Here is a 19,071-nt window from a genome sequence, read left to right on the forward strand (position 1 = left end):
AGAACCTCTCATGGTTACCTGTCCACCTCCTCATCAAACATCAATTTTAAAGTACTCCTATCTTAGGTCTCTACTACAATCCAGTTTGAATACCTTGCTTCTCGAAACTCAACCTACTCCTGTTCCTCAATCTTGTCTATCTCGCTGTCGACCCATTCCCCATATCCTCCCTCTGGTGTGGAACTCCCTTCTCCTTCATAAGATGTAACATGACTTAGTAGAAAGAGTATGGGCTGGGGATTCGGAAAACCTGGCTTCTAATCCTGGCTCTGCCACTTGCATGCTGTGTGACCTTGGGCACATCACTTCAATTCTGGTGCCTCAGGTATCTCATATGCAAAATATGCAAAATAGTCCATCACTCTTTCCACCTTCAAAGCCTTTCTAAAATCTACTCCAGAGGCTTTTCCTGACTTTTCCCCACTTTGTCTCCCTGCTGGGTCACGTAGACACTTGATTTTGTACCCTTTTAAAGCACTTGATAGTCACCCACCCTCATCCCACAGCACTTATGTTCGTATCCAAATTTATTTTAATGTCTGCCTTCATTCGTTCATTCAATCTTATTTATTGAGCGCTTACTGTGTGCAGAGCACTGTACTAAAGTGCTTGGAAAGTACAAGTCAGCAGCAAATAGAGACAATCCCTGCCCAACAACGGGCTCACAGTCTAGAAGACAATGGGCCAGACTGCCTGCTCTGTTGTACTCTCCTAAGCACTTAGTACAGTCCTCTGTGCACAGTGAGGATTCAATAAATACTGTTGGTTGATTGAAAGAGTTTCCTATGACATTGACATTTAGGCTGGATCTGTGCCTAACTTTAGGAGCATTTTGTAAGTGTCTTCCTACTGAGGCTGCTTTTTGATACCATATTCTTTCCTTGGCAACTAGACTCAGAACAGTGCAAGATTACAACTCTTGGGTCTAGTATAATAGACGGCAGGGTGACCAATGTAAGATTTATAAATCTTAGTAGCTTAGTCGTTTTTTTTACAGGAAAATATCACCCTGAAATATTGTTATGAGTTATAGCTTTGGCAGTCTCTTATCTCTTACAAACATTTCTCCTATTGCTTAAATCAAAAACAAAGCACTGGTTATATAATGAGGAGTTCTTATATACTCCATTATTCAATGATCCAGAACAGTTCTCATTGTGAACACGCTTTAGATGAGGTACTTTGTTAAAAAAAAAAAGAATACTCCTCTGAATTCTGCTGTCAGAATTGTTTAGTTATAGCATCTTTTACTTCCAGAAAAATCTATTATGGCAAAATATTTTTCGTCAAAGTAGGCACAATTAACCATATCCATATTAGCTAATGGATTGTATACTATTTTCAAAGATGGGCAAGCTTATATGAAGGGTTTTATAGATTTTTCTTTTCTCTAGAAAGTAATATTTAAATGCAGAGATAATTCTGGGATCTAATAAATTAATACACAGTCAATGCTTGATATATCTCTAAGTCTATTTTCAATTTCGCAAATTTATCCAGGTTGTTTATATTTTCTTATAAATTCTACTACCTGGCTTTTTGACTACTTTTCCATCGGAGGGCAGTTGAGGAAGGGAGATAAAACGAAATACAATGGGTTTGAATTTTTCTGCTCATTAATAGCTCTTGTGAAGGTAGACTGGGAGAAGAGGTTGAAACCAATGGCTAAAGTGAAATCATGTTTTCATTTATCCAGGTTCTACCTCCCTCTGTTAGCATTGGTAATTGATAATTGGCAGAAGAGTGTAAATATTTATTCTTCCTGGAGCTTCCCTCTACTTGGGTGAAAATTACATGATTGCTTGAATTACATCTAGAATTATTTGTTGCTAATCAACTTTATTATGGAATTTTGATTAGTATTTTATGAATTGGCAGAAATGTGGTGCAATTTAGAGCATATCATTTGTCCCATTTTCTTTTTCCATTTGTAGTAACAGCAGCAAAAACTTTCCCAAATGAATTTCAAAAAAGAGCAGATGCTGATGTCTTTTCCTCCAACACAGAAGAAATGGTGCCCAGCAATCCTCCTGATGGATATTTAAGGGAGAAGAAAAGCATAAAAACTGAACATAATGATGCATTTCTTGGTTCAAGCCTGACACCTGAGAGAACCTCGTATCTGGTTAATACAGATTTGGATCCTTCTTCCACTAGAACAAGATCCTACCAAAATACTGAAGAATTCCTAAAATTTAGCAATTTGAAAGACAGTGCTAATGTACAAATTCCAGACATTTCAAAGCCATCAAAGGTAAAATTATAATATGCTTAATAATTTTTGGTAAGGCTCAGTTATCCTAAAAATTATATCAGTGAAATTTATTGTTAATATTTGTGAGTACACAATTACAACAGAATATGTAATATTGATATTCACTACCAGCTTAGTGACTCAATTAGAAATGCTGGTACAAATGATATTGAATATATGTCCTGAAATTAAATGATGGCTAAAACATTTCTTTCTAATTCTGGGGTATTTCAGGAAAACTGTGAATATAGGTCACTATCCCTTTCTATATAATATTTTCTCATATATCTAGATAAAGAAATTGCCCCAAATCGATGCAATTCAGTTTCATAACTTAAAACTATGATGCATGAATTGCTCCTTATTAGAACAATATTGATATGGATCTACACTATTAGATTTCTAATAAATTTACTAAAAAAATAGATAAGGCCGCATGGCCTAGTGGAAAGAGGAAGAGTCTGGAAGTCAGAGGACCTGCATTCTAATCCTGGCTTTGCAAATTGCTTTCTGTGTGACATTGGGCAAATCTCTCAACTTCTCTGTGCCTCAGTTTCCTCCATTGTACAATGGGGACAGGGAGTCTCTCCAACCGTATTATTTTGTATCTATCCCAGCCCTGGTACCTAGTAAACACTTAACAAATACCATAAAAATATATTCCTTTGTTTCTGCTAGTGTCTCTGAAACTAGTATATAATATAGTACTCGGCACTCTGTAGGCATTCAACAAATCAATCAATCAATTTTTGTTAAAAACTTACTGTATGCTGAGCACTCTCAGGAGAGTACTATATGATATAGTAAACTTGACTGCTGCCCTTAAGGAGTTTGCAATCTAATGAGGAAGACAGACAGTATGAGGAGTTTTATTTCAGAGTTATTTGGATGTATAAGGTCATGCTGTCATTCAGACTATTGGTAGCTACGTCTGCAGAAGATCGGGTGAGATGCTTTAAATTCCCTGGCCTCAATCTGGTCCCTGAATTAATTTTGGGATTAGGAGAGAAGGAAAAGGAAGAAAACCAAAGCACTAAAAGTGAGAAGTGAAAGGACGATCTCTCAGAGTGTGCGCTCCAGGTGGGACAGGGACTACTGTGTCTACTGTGAGCCCATTGTTGGGTAGGGATTGTCTCTATCTGTTGCTGAATTGTACTTTCCAAGAGTTTAGTACAGTGCACTGCACACAGTAAGTGCTCAATAAATATGATAGAATGAATGAGTGAAAGAACAAACCTGATTGTCTTATATGTACTCCGGCACTTACTACAGTGCTGGTACATACTGAGTATTTAAATAATACCATTAAGAAAATTAAAGTATTTATTTTGTTTGGCTATTTGGATAATTCCCTACCTGGCCACTTAGAACTGCACACAGTAAACATGCAGTAAGCACTCAATTAATGCAAATGAATGAATGAATGAACTAGACTATTTCATGAACTATGGTAGCAAGTGTTTCTTCAGGACCATAACGAGGATAAGTCTTTACCCATGTTGTACATTTTACTTTTTAGGTATTACAAGAAATAGCCCTTAGAAGAAAACCTGTATCTGACCAATACCAAGGACTTGAAAGATTCTTTCTTGCTGGTACAACCTCTGTGAAAGGAAGCACCACCCCATTTCTTTCAGATGGTTCAAAATGTCGCTCTCCCAACTCTACAATCACATTTACAGGTATTATTTTTAAAAAATAACGTAAAAGGATACCTTTCATAGAGACCATTCTTATACCCACTTTCCAGGTAGAAAAAGGAGGGAATCAACATTTTGTCTACTTGCCTGACATAAATTCTTAACTCATCCGGGATGAGTAAGTGATAACGTTTTTAAAAATATCTTAATAGCATTTAATAACAATAATGATGGCATTTATTAAGCGCTTATTATGTGCAAATAAGCGCTGGGGAGGTTACAAGGTCATCAGGTTGTCCCATGGGGAGCTCACAGTCTTCATTCCCATTTTACAGATGAGGGAACTGAGGCCCAGAGAAGTGAAGTGACTTGCCCAAAGTCACACAGCTGACAATTGGCAGAGCAGGGATTTGAACCCATGACCTCTGACTCCAAAGCCCAGGCTCTTTTCCACTGAGCCATGCTGCTTCTGAGTACTTGCACTGTGCAGAGCACTCTACTAAGCATTTGAGGGAGTACACTAGTTAGTAGACATGAACCATTGCCCTCAACGGTTTACAGGGGGAGAGAAAGACACTAAAATAAATTACAGATTAATGGAGGCAGTAGAATATAAAGACCAGTCAATCAATTAATTCATGGTATTTATTGAGCACTTGCTGTACACTCTAATAAGAGCTGGAGAGAGTACAATAAAGATATGTATAAGTGCTATGGGTGTGGGAAGGGTGACGTAGTGGCTAGAACATGAGCTTGGGAGTCAGAAGGTCATGGGTTCTAATCCCACCTCCACCACTTGTCTGCTGCGTGGCCTTGGGCCAGTAACTTCATTTCTCTGTGCCTCATTTATGTCATCTGTATAATGAAGATTGAGACTACGTGTGCTATATGGGACAGGGACTGTGTCCAACCCAATTTGCTTGTATCCGTCCCAGAGCTTAGTACAGTTTCTGGCACATAGTAAGCACTTAATGAATACCATTCATTCATTCATTCAGTCGTATTTATTGAGCACTTACTGTGTGCAGAGCACTGTACTAAGCACTGGGGAAGTACAAGTTGGCAGAATTATTATTTCTATTTAAGTGGAGTAGAAGTGGCAGTTGTGGGGATGGGGAGGTGAGGTATTAATTGTGGAAAACCTTGACCTCTCAGCTGGCTTCGACACTGTGGAAGATCCTCTTCTCCTCAAAACGCTATCCAATCTTGGCTTCACAGTCTCCATCCTCTCCTGGTTCTCCTCTTATTTCTCCGACCATTCATTCTCAGTCTCTTTTGCGGGCTCCTCTTCCCCCCTCCCATCCCCTTATTGTAGGGGTTCCTCAAGGGTCAGTTTTTGGTCCCCTTCTGTTCTCTATCTACACTCACTCCCTTGGTGAACTCATTTGTTCCCATGGCTTCAACTGTCATCTCTACGCTGATGACACCCAAATCTACAACTCTGCCCCTGCTCTCTCTCCCTCCTTCCAGGAACACATCTCCTCCTGCCTTCAGGACATCTCCATCTGGATGTCTGCCAGCTATCTATAACTCAATATGTTCAAGACTGAGCACCTTATCTTCCCTCCCAAACCCTGTCCTCTCCCTGACTTTCCCATCACTGTAGATGGCACTACCATTCTTCCCATCTCACAAGCCCAAAACCTTGGTGTCATCCTCGACTTTGCTCTCTCATTCACCCCACACATTCAATCCATCACCAAAACCAGGCAGTCTCACCTCCACAACATCGCCAAGATCCACCCTTTCCTCTCCATCCAAACCGCTACCTTGCTGGTTCAATCTCTCATCCTATCCCGACTGGATTACTGCATCAGCCTTCTCTCTGCTCTCCCATCCTCATTCATTCATTCAATCATATTTATTGAGTGCTTACTGTGTGCAGAGCACTGTACTAAATGCTTGGGAAGTACAAGTTGGCAACATATAGAGACAGTCCCTACCCAACAGCGGGCTCACAGTCTAGAAGGGGGAGACAGACAACAAAACAAAACATATTAACAAAATAAAAAAAATAGAATAAATATGTACAAATAAAATAAATAAGTAAATAGAGTAATAAATACGTGCAAACATATATACATATATACAGGTGCTGTCGGAGGGGAAGGAGGTAAGGCGGGGGGGATGGGGAGGGAGAGGGGGGAACAGGAAGGAGTGGGGCTCAGTCTGAGATGGCCTCCTGGAGGAATTGAGCTCTCAGTAGGGCTTCGAAGGGAGGAAGAGAGCTAGCTTGGCGGATGTGCGGATGGAGGGCATTCCAGGCCAGGGGGATGACATGGGCCGGGGGTCGACGGTGGAACAGGCGAGAACGAGGCACAGTGAGGAGATTAGCAGCAGAGGAGTGGAGGGTGCGGACTGGGCTGGAGAAGGAGAGAAGGGAGGTGAGGTAGGAGGGGGCGAGGGGATGGACAGCCTTGAATCCTCCTGTCTCTCCCCGCTTCAGTCTATACTTCACTCTGCTGCCTGGATAATCTTTGTACAGAAACACTCTTGGGCATGTCACCCACCTCCTCAAAAATTTCCAGTGGTTGCCTGTCAACCTATGAATCAAGCAAAAACTCATCACTCTTGGCTTCAAGGCTGTCCATCACCTCGCCCCCTCCTACCTCACCTCCTTCCTCTCCTTCTACAGCCCAGCCCATACCCTCCACTCCTCTGCCGCTAACCTGTGCCTCGTTCTTGCCTGTCCCACCGTTGATCCCTGGCCCACGTCCTGCCCCTGACCTGGAATGCCCTCCTACCGCACATCCCCCAAGCTAGCTCCCTTCCTCCCTTCAAAGCCCTACAGAGAGCTCACCTCCTCCAGGAGGCCTTCTCAGACTGAGCCCCCTTTTTCCTCTCCTCCTCCCCATCACCCCCCTCCTTTACTGTACCTCCTTCCCCTCCCCATAGCACTTGTACATATGTACATATTTATTACTGTATTTTACTTGTACATATTTACTACTTTAATTATTTTATTAATGATGTGCATATAGCTATAATTCTATTTATTCTGACAGTTTTTACATGTCTACCTGTTTTGTTTTGTTGTCTGTCTCCCCCTTCTAGACTGTGAGCCTGTTGTTGGGTAGGGACTGTCTCTATATGTTGCCTTCTTGTACTTCCCAAGCACTTAGTATGGTGCTCTGCACACAGTAAGTACTCGATAAATATGATTGAATGAATGAATGAATGACTGAAATCCTCCTGGAGGGAGAGATACAATTTCAGAAAGGCCTTGAAGATGGGGAGAGAAGTGGTGAAGAAATTCATTATAGACTTATGATGCAATTGTCAATCACTGGTAATTTTGAGTGCTTCCTGGGTGCAGAGCCATATTCATTCATTTATTCATTCAATCCTATTTATTGAACACATACTGTGTGCAGAGCACTGTACTAAGCACTTGGGAAGTACAACTTGGAGACATACTCCACAACAGGCTCACAGTCTACGAGAGTACACCACAGCAGAGTCAGTAGACATGTTTCCTGTGCATAAGCAGCTTAGAATCTAGAGGGGGAGACAAACATTAATATAAATGAATAAATTATGGATATGTACATGAGTGCTGTCCATTCTCAGGGTCAAATCTGGAGAGTTTCCAATGCTCTACAAGTCCTGACTGAGGGAGGGAGAGTCAAGCAGAGGCATATCGGGGAAGCAGCGTGGCTCAGTGGAAAGAGCTCAGGCTCTGGAGTCAGAGGTCATCAGTTCAAATCCCAGCTCTGCCACTTGTCAGCTATGTGACTTTGGGCAAGTCACTTAACTTCTCTGTGCCTCAGTTCCCTCATCTGTAAAATGGAGATTAAGACTGTGAGCCCCACGTGGGACAACCTGATCACCTTGTAAACTCCCCAGTGCTTAGAACAGTGCTTGGCACATAGTAAGTGCTTAATAAATGCCATTATTATTATTATATCCATTCCATTCCTAGCTTGGGCAGTGGCTAGTGAGTGGAAGACAATCTGCTACCAGTCGAAACTCACCCGTGCTGGGCAGCAGCAGCATAGGAGAGAGTCGAGGGCAGAGACTCACGTTTACTTTGCAGAAGGAGGAAATGGTAAAAACGCTTCTGTATTTTTACCAAGAAAAGTCTATGGATAACTACCGGAATGATTGCAAAAGGAGGGGGTGGGGGGGCTTTCTGGGACAGATGTGTCTATGATGTCGCTATGGGTTAGACATGACTCAATGGCATAAAACAACAACAGCACCATGAGTTCTTTGGGGCCAAAGGTGGGGTGAATACTAACTAAGTGCTTAAAGTGTACAAATCTAAGTGCCAAGGTGATGCAAGAAGGGTGAGGGGGTAGGAGAAAAAGTGTCTTAAGGGAGGAAGCCCTCATTCATGAGGCTCATGAATGAGGGCTTTGAAGGTGGGGAATAATGATCTCTCACATTTGGAGAGGGATGGAGTTCAAGGGAAGAGGAAGGATGCGGGAATGGGGTCATCAGTGAGATAGATGAGATGGAGGCACAGTGAACAAGATGGCACCAGAGGAGCAAAGTGGACAGGCTGAGCTGTAGTAGAAATTGATTAGATAAGGTAGACAGGCACAAGCTGATTTAATGCTTTACAGTCGGTGGTAAGAGGTTTGATGCAAATGTGATTTGGAAATAACTGGAGGTTCTTGAGGTGTGGAGAGATGATAATAATAATAATAATAATGATCGTATTTGTTAAGAGCTTACTGTGTGCCAAGCACTGTTCAAAGCGCTAGGGTAGATATAAGATTATCAGGTTCTCCCACGTGGGGCTCACAATCTTAATCCCCATTTTACAGGTAAGATAACTGAGGCACAGAGAAGTTAAGTGACTTGCCCAAAGTCACACAGCTGACAAATGGCAGAGCTGGGATTAGAACCCATGACCTCTGACTTCCTAGCCCTTGCTCTTTCCACTAAACCACACTGCTTCTCTACTGTAGACTGAATTTTTATTTTTATTTTTTAGAAAAATGATCCAGGCAATAGAAGGAAGTATGAACTTTACTGAGGATAGACAGGAAGACAACCAAAATCTGCTATGTAATCTTGGGACAAGAATTCAACTTCTCTATGCCTTATTTTCTTCTTTTCTGAAGTTGCTGATTTCTGTGTCCCGTAGGCTGTGAGCCCTGAGTAAAACAGGGGCTCTGTGTGATCTGACTGTATTGTATTATTATTATTATGTTTGTTCAGCAATTACTATGTGTCAAGCAGTGTTCTAAGCTCTGGGATAGATACAAGTTAATCATGGTGGACTCAGTCTCTGACCCGCATGGGGCTCGAAGTCTGAGAACAGGTATTTTAGAGATGATTGTACAGATGAAGAAACTGAGGCACACGGAAGTTAAGTGACTTGCCCAAAGTCATTCAGCAGGCACTGGCAGAGCTGAGATTAGAACTCAGGTCCTCTGACTTCCGGGTCTATGCTCTTTCCACGAGGTTCCTCTGCTTTCCATGTATCTATCCCAGTGATTAGTACTCTGCTTAGAAATGAGGGGAGGTGGTAGGACATAAGCAGGCCGAGGTGCCAATTTCAGGAATGAGAATTTAGTAACTGGGAAATTAGTCACTCTCCTTCTGGAGCCCTTCCCTGACTAATCTCCCATTTCCCCACCCACTTTTCCCTCCCTTCTACATCACCTATGCACTTAAATCCATACCCCTATTCATTTAGGCACCTCACCTAAACAGCCACAAGACTCATCTACATATTTTTATATTCAGTTGTTTCTCCTACATGTAATTTATTTCAACGTCTGTCTTCCCTGCTAGATCGTAAGTCACTGAAGGCAGCGGTCATATCTACCCCCAAGGGAAAGGTTTTGTGTCTAACACTTGCCCATAGTCTTTCCCAGCACTTAGTAGAGTGGCCTGCATTAAGTAAGCATCTGAGGAATGGTATTACTACTACTTTCTACCCTATTGTACTCTCTTAACTGCGTAGTACAATGTTGTGCACTTGGGTAGTGCTCAATGAATGCCATCGATGGAGCACAGCTAGTCATGTGAAAAGGTAGGGATGTCAAGGAATCTGAAGTGGGAGTAGGAGGTAGGAATGAGAGATTTGAAGTGTAAAGGAACTGACAGGAGCTGGGGAGTGCATGCTGAATTTGCTGCCCTGCTACCCCAACCCCTGAGACTCTGAGTCCCCCCACTTCCCCTAGGAGGGCATGTCCAGTGCTTTGATGATGAAGATGATAGTCGTACTTGTTAAGCACTTACTTTGAGCCAAGCACTGCTCTAAGCACTGGGGTAGATGCAAGTTAATCAGGTTGAACCCAGTTCTTGTCCCACGTGGTGCTCACACTCTTAATCCCCATTTTACAGATGAGGTAACTGAGGCCCAGAGATGTTAAGTGACATGCCCAAGGCCACACAGCAGACTTGTGGAGGAGCCGGAATTAAAACCCAGGTCCTCCTGAGTTCCAGGCCCATGCTTTATCCACTAGGACATGCTGCTTCTCTGATGTTAGTGTCCCCTTTCTGCTATGCCTGACAGTGACTGTCAGGGCCCAGGACTATAATCCTCAACTCCAGCCCATTCCCATGTTTGGCCACAATCTATGTCATTGGTTGCCAAGCAACCCCACAGAACCAGGGCTCTTCAAACACAAGGGTTTACACGGAGCCTCCCCTACCCACCTGACTGTTAGTAGGGAGTATTAATAATAATACTGTTGGTATTTCTTAAGCACTTACTATGTGCCAAGCACTGTTCTAAGTGCTGGGGTAGATACAAGGTAATCAGGTTGTCCCTCATGGGGCTCACAGGCACTGGGGTAGATACAAGGTAATCAGGTTGTCCCACATGGGGCTCACACTCTTCATCCCCATTTTACAGATGAGGGAACTGAGGCACAGAAAAGTTAAGTGACTTGCCCAAGGTCACACAGCAGACAAGTGGCAGAGTCGTGATTAGAACCCACAACCTCTGACTCCCAAGTCCGGGCTCTTCCCACTAAGCCACGGTGCTTCTCGTACATAGGCATAGCATAGTACATAGACTACGTTTGTGTAAAAGGATCAGCTCATAGTGGGCTAAAGCAACTGACTCTGAGCAAGACTAGACTATAAGCTTGTTATGGGCAGGGAATGTGTCTGTTTTTATTGTATTCTCTCAAGTGCTCAGTATGGTGCTCTGCTCGGTAAATACACTGACTCACTGACATGAAAGATTGGGGGTCAGGTGGGGTCGTATAATTGAGGGGCTGCTAGTGATCCCACTAAAGTCCACCAACCTCTACTTAGTTTAGTAGGGAGGACAAGGGGCTATGGAAAGAAAGGATGGTGGGGAATCTTGGAAAGAGCACTCTTGGTGGAGTGAAATGATCCAAGGCTGTGGTTTGGAGGGGTGATATCCATGGAGGGGCAGCAGGGGGATGGAGCTGAGTTCTCAGAGCGGGTGGAATTGAGGAGTTAGACTTGTACATTGAAAGAGGGAAGGGTGGGTAAAGAGTTCAAGTGCAACCTGATGGCCTGGGTTTAATGGAGGGATCTAGAAATAGGAGATCACTGTGGAAAGAGACAACAGGGACAGTTAAACTGAAGAAGAACAAAAGGTCCTGAAGGAGAAGTTAAACACAATGTGGTTCTTATGCCTGCTGAGGTGAAGCTTCTAAGGACAATAGGAACTGCCTTTGGATCTCTCCGCCAGGGTTTTTATGAGGACCATGACTGCCTCATTCAGAATTCACTATGGACCAGGCCTAGAAATGAGTGGAATGGCAGGGGCAGGGCACAGGGTTAAATAGGGGAGAGCATCCAGGATATCAGGGAAATACATTGCAGTGGGCTCCTAAACTTGAGAGACCACACAAGTAAGCCACCACTCTCCATGTTTTGCTCTTTTCTTTTCTTTTCCATCCACTGGCATAGCCCAGTAAGGTGGGTGGCAAGTTCTGGAAGTGTGTGCTTTCTGGTTCATGTGCAGGAGACTGTGTCATTCTCAAGTATTTTATTTTGTCCCCACCATCATAATACACAACTGTCCCTTTTCTTTGGGCACTTGGTGACAAGAACAGTTGTCATCTAGGAATTGTATAATAATGATGACAATAATCATAATAATGAAAATAGTATTTAAGTGCTTACTGAGGTGGAGAGCAAATCATGCTGGGCACAGTCCATGTTCCACATGGGGCTCTCAGTCTTAATCCCCTGAGGCACAGAGAAATGAAGTGCTTGTGTACATATGAGCCCACTGTTGGGTAGGGACTGTCTCTATATGTTGCCAATTTGTACTTCCCAAGTGCTTAGTACAGTGCTCTGCACATAGTAAGCGCTCAATAAATACGATTGATGATGATGATATCTATAATTTTATTTCTTTATATTAATGTCTGTCTCCCCCTCTAGACTGTAAGCTCATTATGGGCAGGGAATGTCTGCTATATTGTCTTATTATAATCTCCCAAGTGCTTAGTACAGTGCTCTGCACACAGTAAGTGCTCAATAAATATAATTGACTGACTGAAATAATAATAATAATAATAATAATAATAATAATAATGGCATTTGTTAAGTGCTTACTATGTGCAAAGCACTGTTCTAAGCGCTGGGGGGGATGCAAGGTGATCAAGTTGTCCCACATGGGGCTCACAGCTTTCATCCCCATTTTACAGATGAGGGAACTGAGGCCCAGAGAAGTTAAGTGACTTGCCCAAGGTTACACAGCAGACACGTGGCAGAGCTGGCATTAGAACCCATGACCCCTGATTCCCAAGCCTGTGTTCTTGTACTGAGGGCCTAGAACCCACAATGTTCTCACTGTACCTTGTTCTCCTCACTGTACCTCGTTCTCGCCTGTCCCAGCATTGACCCCCGGCCCACGTCCTCCCCTTGGCCTGGAATGCCCTCCTTCCACACATCCGCAAAGCTAGCTCTCTTCCTCCCTTCAAAACCCTACTGAGAGCTCACCTCCTCCAAGAGGCCTTCCCACACTGAGCCACCTTTTTCGTCTCCTCCTCCCCATCCCCCCCACCCTACCTCCTTCCCCTCCCCACAGCACTTGTATATATGTTTGTACAGATTTATTACCCTATTTATTTTACTTTTACATATTTACTATTCTATTTATTTTGTTAATGATGTGCATTTAGCTTTAATTCTATTTGTTCAGATGACTTGACGTCCGTCCACATGTTTTGTTTTGTTGTCTGTCTCCCCCTTCTAGACTATGAGCCCGTTGTTGGGTAGGGACCGTCTCTATATGTTGCCATCTTGTACTACCCAAGTGCTTAGTACAGTGCTCTGCACACAGTAAGCGCTCAATAAATACGATTGAATGAATGAATGAATGAATGAATGAACCCACATCCTTCTGATTCTCAGGCCTGTGCTGTATGCTCTAAGCCACATCGTTTCTCAATTTTGATGTCACTTGTAGCTCATGAGCAGTCACCCTTCTGCTTCAACAGTGTATTTGGATCTCTGCCTTTGGTAGTCACCCCAGCCTTGATTGATATCCTTATGCTCTGCTGCTTCTCCTATCTGAGTTGATTTTAATGTCCATCCCCCGTAGGAGGCTGTAAGATCCTTGAGGGTGAGATTGATATGACTGTTTTGTATTGCACTCTCCCAAGTGCTTAGTACAGTGTCCTGCACACAGTAAGCACCCAATACATGTCATTGATTGAATGATTGGTCATCCCAGGTCAGGCAAGGCTGCACACCCTGAAGAAGGAGGCAGATGAAGCTCACAAAGGAGGATGCTGGATACATATTGTCTTGAGGAAATCTATCTGCATCGCTTCATTGGTTTGCAGTTAAATAGTTGCTGGGTTCAGGCCCGTAGGTAGAAGGAACGGTTTGATGGTACTGTGCCATTCCCTGAAATGATCACCTCTACATACCTCTGCTGGGCTATTTTCAGAGTCCAATCTTGTCTATCTTTGGGGAAGGACAAAGGTGTATTTTTGTTACTACTATTGTTTTGTTAATTTTTCATGCCTTGTTTCTGCTCTTGCCTGCTTTTCTGAAAAGCAATGGAAAAGGTCCCAATCTCCCTTCCTGTCCCGACACTTACCAAATGACTCTAAAGGTCGCGTCAGTCAGTCAGTAAATCCTATTTACTGTGTGTAGAGCACTGTACTAAGAGCTTGGGATAATATAGAACAGCACTTTGCACATAGTAAGTGCTTAATAAATGCCATCATTTTTATTATATAATATAGTAGTGTAACAGACACATTCCCTGCCCACAACGAGCTTACAGTCTAGACAGGGAGACAGACATTAATATAAATAAATGAATGAATTCATAAATAAATAAATAAATACAGCTATGGACATGAATGCTTATGTACTTATAAGCGTATGTACTTATGTACTTAAGCTTATGTACTTACAAGCACTTAGTACAGTGCTCTGCACACAGTAAGCACTCAATAAATATGATCAAATGAATGAATAAGTGCTGTGGGGCTGGAAGGGGGGATGAATAAAGGAAGCAAGTTGGGGTGATGCAGAAGGGAGTGGAAGAAAAGGAGAAGAGGGCTTAGGGAAGGCCTCTTGGAGGAGATGTGCCTTCAATAAGGCTGTGAAGGGGCGAGAGTAATTATCTTTCAGGAGGAGTGAGGGTGTACCAGTCGAGTCAGGATGTGGGCGAGAGGTTGGTGGTGAGATAGACAAGATCAAGGTGCAGAGAGGAGGTTAGCATTCGAGGTGCGAAGTGTGAGTGAGGAAATTCACTTTGTGGGTGAGGGCACAGTGATGACTGCAGTTGCGATTGGCTCAGATCATGGTTTTTTTTTGACACAAGCTGCCCTCACTGCCCCTGCCAACTGTCTCACAGCTTCCCGCTCTGGGTACAGGGAGTCCGGATGAGAGCGTTTGGGTGAGTCACTACAAAAATACCACAATTATCATTATTATTAATCTTCCCACCAGCAGCGCCATCTCCTAATCAGAGGATGACTCAGTCGTTGCTCAGGGAAGATATTGTTGGAGCAGTAAGTGTCAACCATGTTCACTGTGCAATTCTGTCACCTGATCAAATCACAGCAGGCGCAGTTGGTATTCACAATTCAGTCCATAAATTATGGCATGAAGCAGCAATACAGATGCTCACGCAGACATGCCCAATTTGTTAAAGAATCATTTAAGCACTAAGAGAACACCAGGTACCCAGTGTGTTCCCTTGTTTTATTTCCTGGCTCACCATGAAGCCAAGTGGAAAGGTAAAAAGGAAACATTTTTTATTTTAATTGAAGACATTATTGTTAGATAGGCTTTCTTAATGTAGATATTACTTTGGAAGCATGACTAGACGCTGTGGTGGGTAATTACTACTACCTTATCCAAAACAGAACGTATCTTCCCACCCACACCCTTTCCTCTCCCTGCCTTTCCTGTCACTATTGAGAATGTCATTGTGTGTGTGTTCTCCTCTAGACTGTAAGCTCCATGTGATCAGGGGTTGTATCTACCAACTCTGTTGTATTGTACTTTCCCAAACACTTCATATAGCTCTCTGCCCTCAGTAAGTGCTCAATAAATGCCACTGATTGATCACACCAATGCCGCGAAAAGCAGCATGACTTAGTGGAAAGAGCACGGGCTTTGGAGTCAGAGGTCATGGGTTCAAATCCCGGCTCTGCCAATTGTCAGCTGTCACTTGGGCAAGTCACTTAACTCCTCTGGGCCGCAGTTACCTCATTTGTAAAATGGGGATTAAGACTGTAAATAGAATAGTAAATATGTACAAGTAAAATGGAGTAATAAATCTGTACAAACATATATACAGGTGCTGTGGGTAGGGGAAGGAGGTAGGGCAGGGGGGATGGGATGGAGGAGAGGAAAAAAGGGGCTCAGTCTGGGAAGGCCTCCTGGAAGAGGTGAGCTCTCAGTAGGGCTTTGAAGGGAGGAAGAGAGCTAGCTTGGTGGATGGGCAGAGGGAGGGCATTCCAGGCCAGGGGGAGGACGTGGGCTGGGGGTCGACAGCGGGACAGGAGAGAATGAGGCACGGTGAGGAGATTAGCGGCAGAGGAGTGGAGGGTGCGGGCTGGGCTGTAGAAGGAGAGAAGGGAGGTGAGGTAAGAGGGGGCGAGGTGATAGACAGCCTTGAAGCCGAGGGTGAGGAGTTTCTGCCTGATGCGTAGGTTGACTGGCAGCCACTGGAGATTTTTGAGGAGGGGAGTAACATGCCCAGAGCATTTCTGGACAAAGATGATCTGGGCAGCAGCGTGAAGTATAGACTGAATTGGAGAGAGACAAGAGGATGGGAGATGAGAGAGGAGGCTGATTCAGTAATCCAGTCAGGATAGATGAGAGATTGAACCAGCAAGGTAGCGGTTTGGATGGAGAGGAAAGGGCGGATCTTGGCGATGTTGCTGGTGAGACCAGCAGGTTTTGTGATGGATCGGATGTGGGGGTGAACAAGAGAGCGGAGTTGAGGATGACACCAAGGTTGTGGGCTTGTGAGATGGGAAGGATGGTAGTGCCATCTACAGTGATGGGAAAGTCAGAGAGAAGGCAGGGTTTGGGAGGGAAGATACTTGACAACTGTCCACATGTTTTGTTTTGTTGTCTGTCTCCCCCTTCTAGAATGTGAGCCCCTTGTTGGGTAGGGAGCATCTCTATATGCTGCCAACTTCTACTTCCCAAGCGCTTAGTACAGTGCTCTGCACACAGTAAGCACTCAATAAATACGATTGAATGAATGACTGTGAGCCCCACATGGGACAACCTGAAAACATTGTATCTACCCCAGTGCTTAGTACAGTGCTTGGCACATAGGAAGCACTTAACAAATACCATCATCATCATGATCCTTGTTCCTGTCCCACAGACTCTTAGTCAGCGTGTTAGTCTAGACTTCTTTCTCTTTGTTCCTGGTTTACTTTTGGTGGTATTCCACTGAGGACCTACTGTATGTAATGCATTATGCTAAGGAGCAATAATAGAATGGCAAGAGGCAAAGCAGAAAACAACACCGATCAGTCGGTCAGTGGTATTTATTGAGCACTTACCACATGGAGAGCAGACACTCCTTCCCTTCCCCACAGCACCTATATATATGTATATATGTTTGTACATATTTATTTATTTATTTATTTTACTTGTACATATCTATTCTATTTATTTTATTTTGTTAATATGTTTGGTTTTGTTCTCTGTCTCCCTCTTCTAGACTGTGAGCCCACTGTTGGGTAGGGACTGTCTCTATATGTTGCCAACTTGTACTTCCCAAGTGCTTAGTACAGTGCTCTGCACACAGTAAGCACTCAATAAATACGATTGATTGATTGATTGATTGAAAACATTAAGCTTGAAAACGCAGAATGAAACAAACTTTTTGTGTGCAAAATGTGGTTTGGAATGTGGGACCCACATTAAACCTTTTAGCTATACATGTACTTAAAGGTAAATTTCATCACCTGTGGTGGGTTTTTTTTAAATATTTTTTTCAAATACATACATGTCACTAGAGAACTTAGACTGTGAGTCCCATGTTGGAGATTATATCCAACCTGATTATAGTGCATTTACTGTAGTGCTTAGTATAGTATCAGGCTAAAAATAAGTGCTTAACAAGTGCCATTAAAAAAAAAAATAGACAACAGGCACTATGGAATATGGTGTCTAAAGGAGTAGTGTCATGCTCCTCATGGCCCAGACAGCCAGTGCTGTTTGGAGAACAAGAACTATAACTGCAACTGCCACGATCACACGGTCTCTGATGTTCTAGAATTGCAGAAGATTTTATGTTGCCACTTGTCCCCACCCAAGCACAGTGGAGAGAAGACAATGGGCCCCAATGTCGAGGTAGCTTTGTTCATTACTTCGATTATAATTATTGAGCGCTTAATGTGTGCAAAGCAGTGTTCTAAGTGCTTGGGAGAGTACACTACAACAACAAAAGACACATTGCTGCCCATAACAAGCTCACAGTCTAGAGTAGCTGAGTAGCTGAATCATGTCTTCCAGGGGTGGACTTTTGGTGGTCGTATAGGGGGAGTGACTGTATCACATATTGCATCTTCATCCTCACCTAGCCAGGGTGGAGAAAAGCAGAATTAAGGAGGCATGGTGGTTATGGAGGGTTTTCTGGGCAATGTACCTTCCGGGTGATGTGCCCTCTGGACAAGGAGGCTTCTAGGGGATGGACTGTCTTCGACAGTGAGTCGTGGTGATGGGCTTTCCGGGCAATGACCCTTTCAGATGATATACCTTTCAGGCAGTGAGCATACTGGGTGATGTGCCGTCCATGCAGTGAGGGTCCCTGGTGATCTACCTGCTTGGTGATGTGCCTTCTTGTACCCTCTGGGGTGTGAACAGGCCAGAACACACTTGTCGTGTCTTTTTATTGTTGTGTGGTCCTCTCCCAAGCACTTAGTACAGTTCTCTTGACATTTTCTAAGCGAGGCCTGGACTCACTTAGAAAATAACCGACCAAGGGTGTGAAGCAGGCCCAGGTCTGGTTGAATGCCTTCTGGGCTCTAGTTTTGAGGAAATGGCCAGGCCTTGCAAATTGCCATATTTCTCCTCTGATTTCACCTCCCATATTCATTCTCATTCTAAATCTTGCCTATTTTCCCTCCACAATCTTCTGTAGTTCATTTACACCTTTGCCCCTATGAGGAACTCACTCTCCTTTCAAATATGCCCAACTTCATCATTCCCCACTTTTGAAACCTTCCTAGGATGCCACCTCCCCTAGTGATATTTTTGACTCATTTCTCACTTTCTGGTTATGCCATCCCATAATAGTAATAATAATAATGGTATTTGTTAAGTGCTTACTATTCATTCATTCATTCAATCGTATTTATTGAGCGCATACTGTGTGCAGAGCACTGTACTAAGCGCTTGGGAAGTACAAGTTGGCAACATATAGAGACGGTCCCTACCCAACAGCAGGCTCACAGTCTAGAAGCACAGTCTACTATGTGCCAAACACTGTTCTAAGCACGGAGCACTATTCTAAGCACACGGTTGGTCCGGTCATGTGGGGATATTTGTTTCTTCATTTCATTTTTAATAACTTTATAAGTTATTAATATTAATAACTTAAGTATTAAGTATTTAAATACTTAAATATTAATATTTAATAACTTTAATAAGTTATATCTCTGCGCTTGTTTTCATTGTGTTGTAACATTTGCCCACCTGTTACTCCTGTCCAGTTATAAACTCCCTGAAGGTGGAGACCGTCGTCTATGTTAACTGACTAGTTTTTAGGGAACTTAATACAATGCTTTC

At 43.2% G+C, this 19,071-nt stretch overlaps 1 protein-coding gene across 1 annotated transcript in view; it reads left to right on the top strand.

Moving 5' to 3' along the window:
* ZBBX (zinc finger B-box domain containing) overlaps positions 1-19,071 on the top strand; it is a 123,937-nt gene that overhangs the window by 80,375 nt on the left and 24,491 nt on the right. Inside the window, 4 exon segments of the mRNA XM_038748666.1 lie at positions 1,935-2,254; positions 3,774-3,936; positions 17,558-17,584; positions 17,587-17,634. Of these exon segments, the coding sequence (XP_038604594.1) occupies positions 1,935-2,254; positions 3,774-3,936; positions 17,558-17,584; positions 17,587-17,634 (558 nt within the window).

This window comes from Tachyglossus aculeatus, chromosome 1, assembly GCF_015852505.1.
Source record: "Tachyglossus aculeatus isolate mTacAcu1 chromosome 1, mTacAcu1.pri, whole genome shotgun sequence".
Classification (NCBI taxonomy): Eukaryota; Metazoa; Chordata; class Mammalia; order Monotremata; family Tachyglossidae; genus Tachyglossus; species Tachyglossus aculeatus.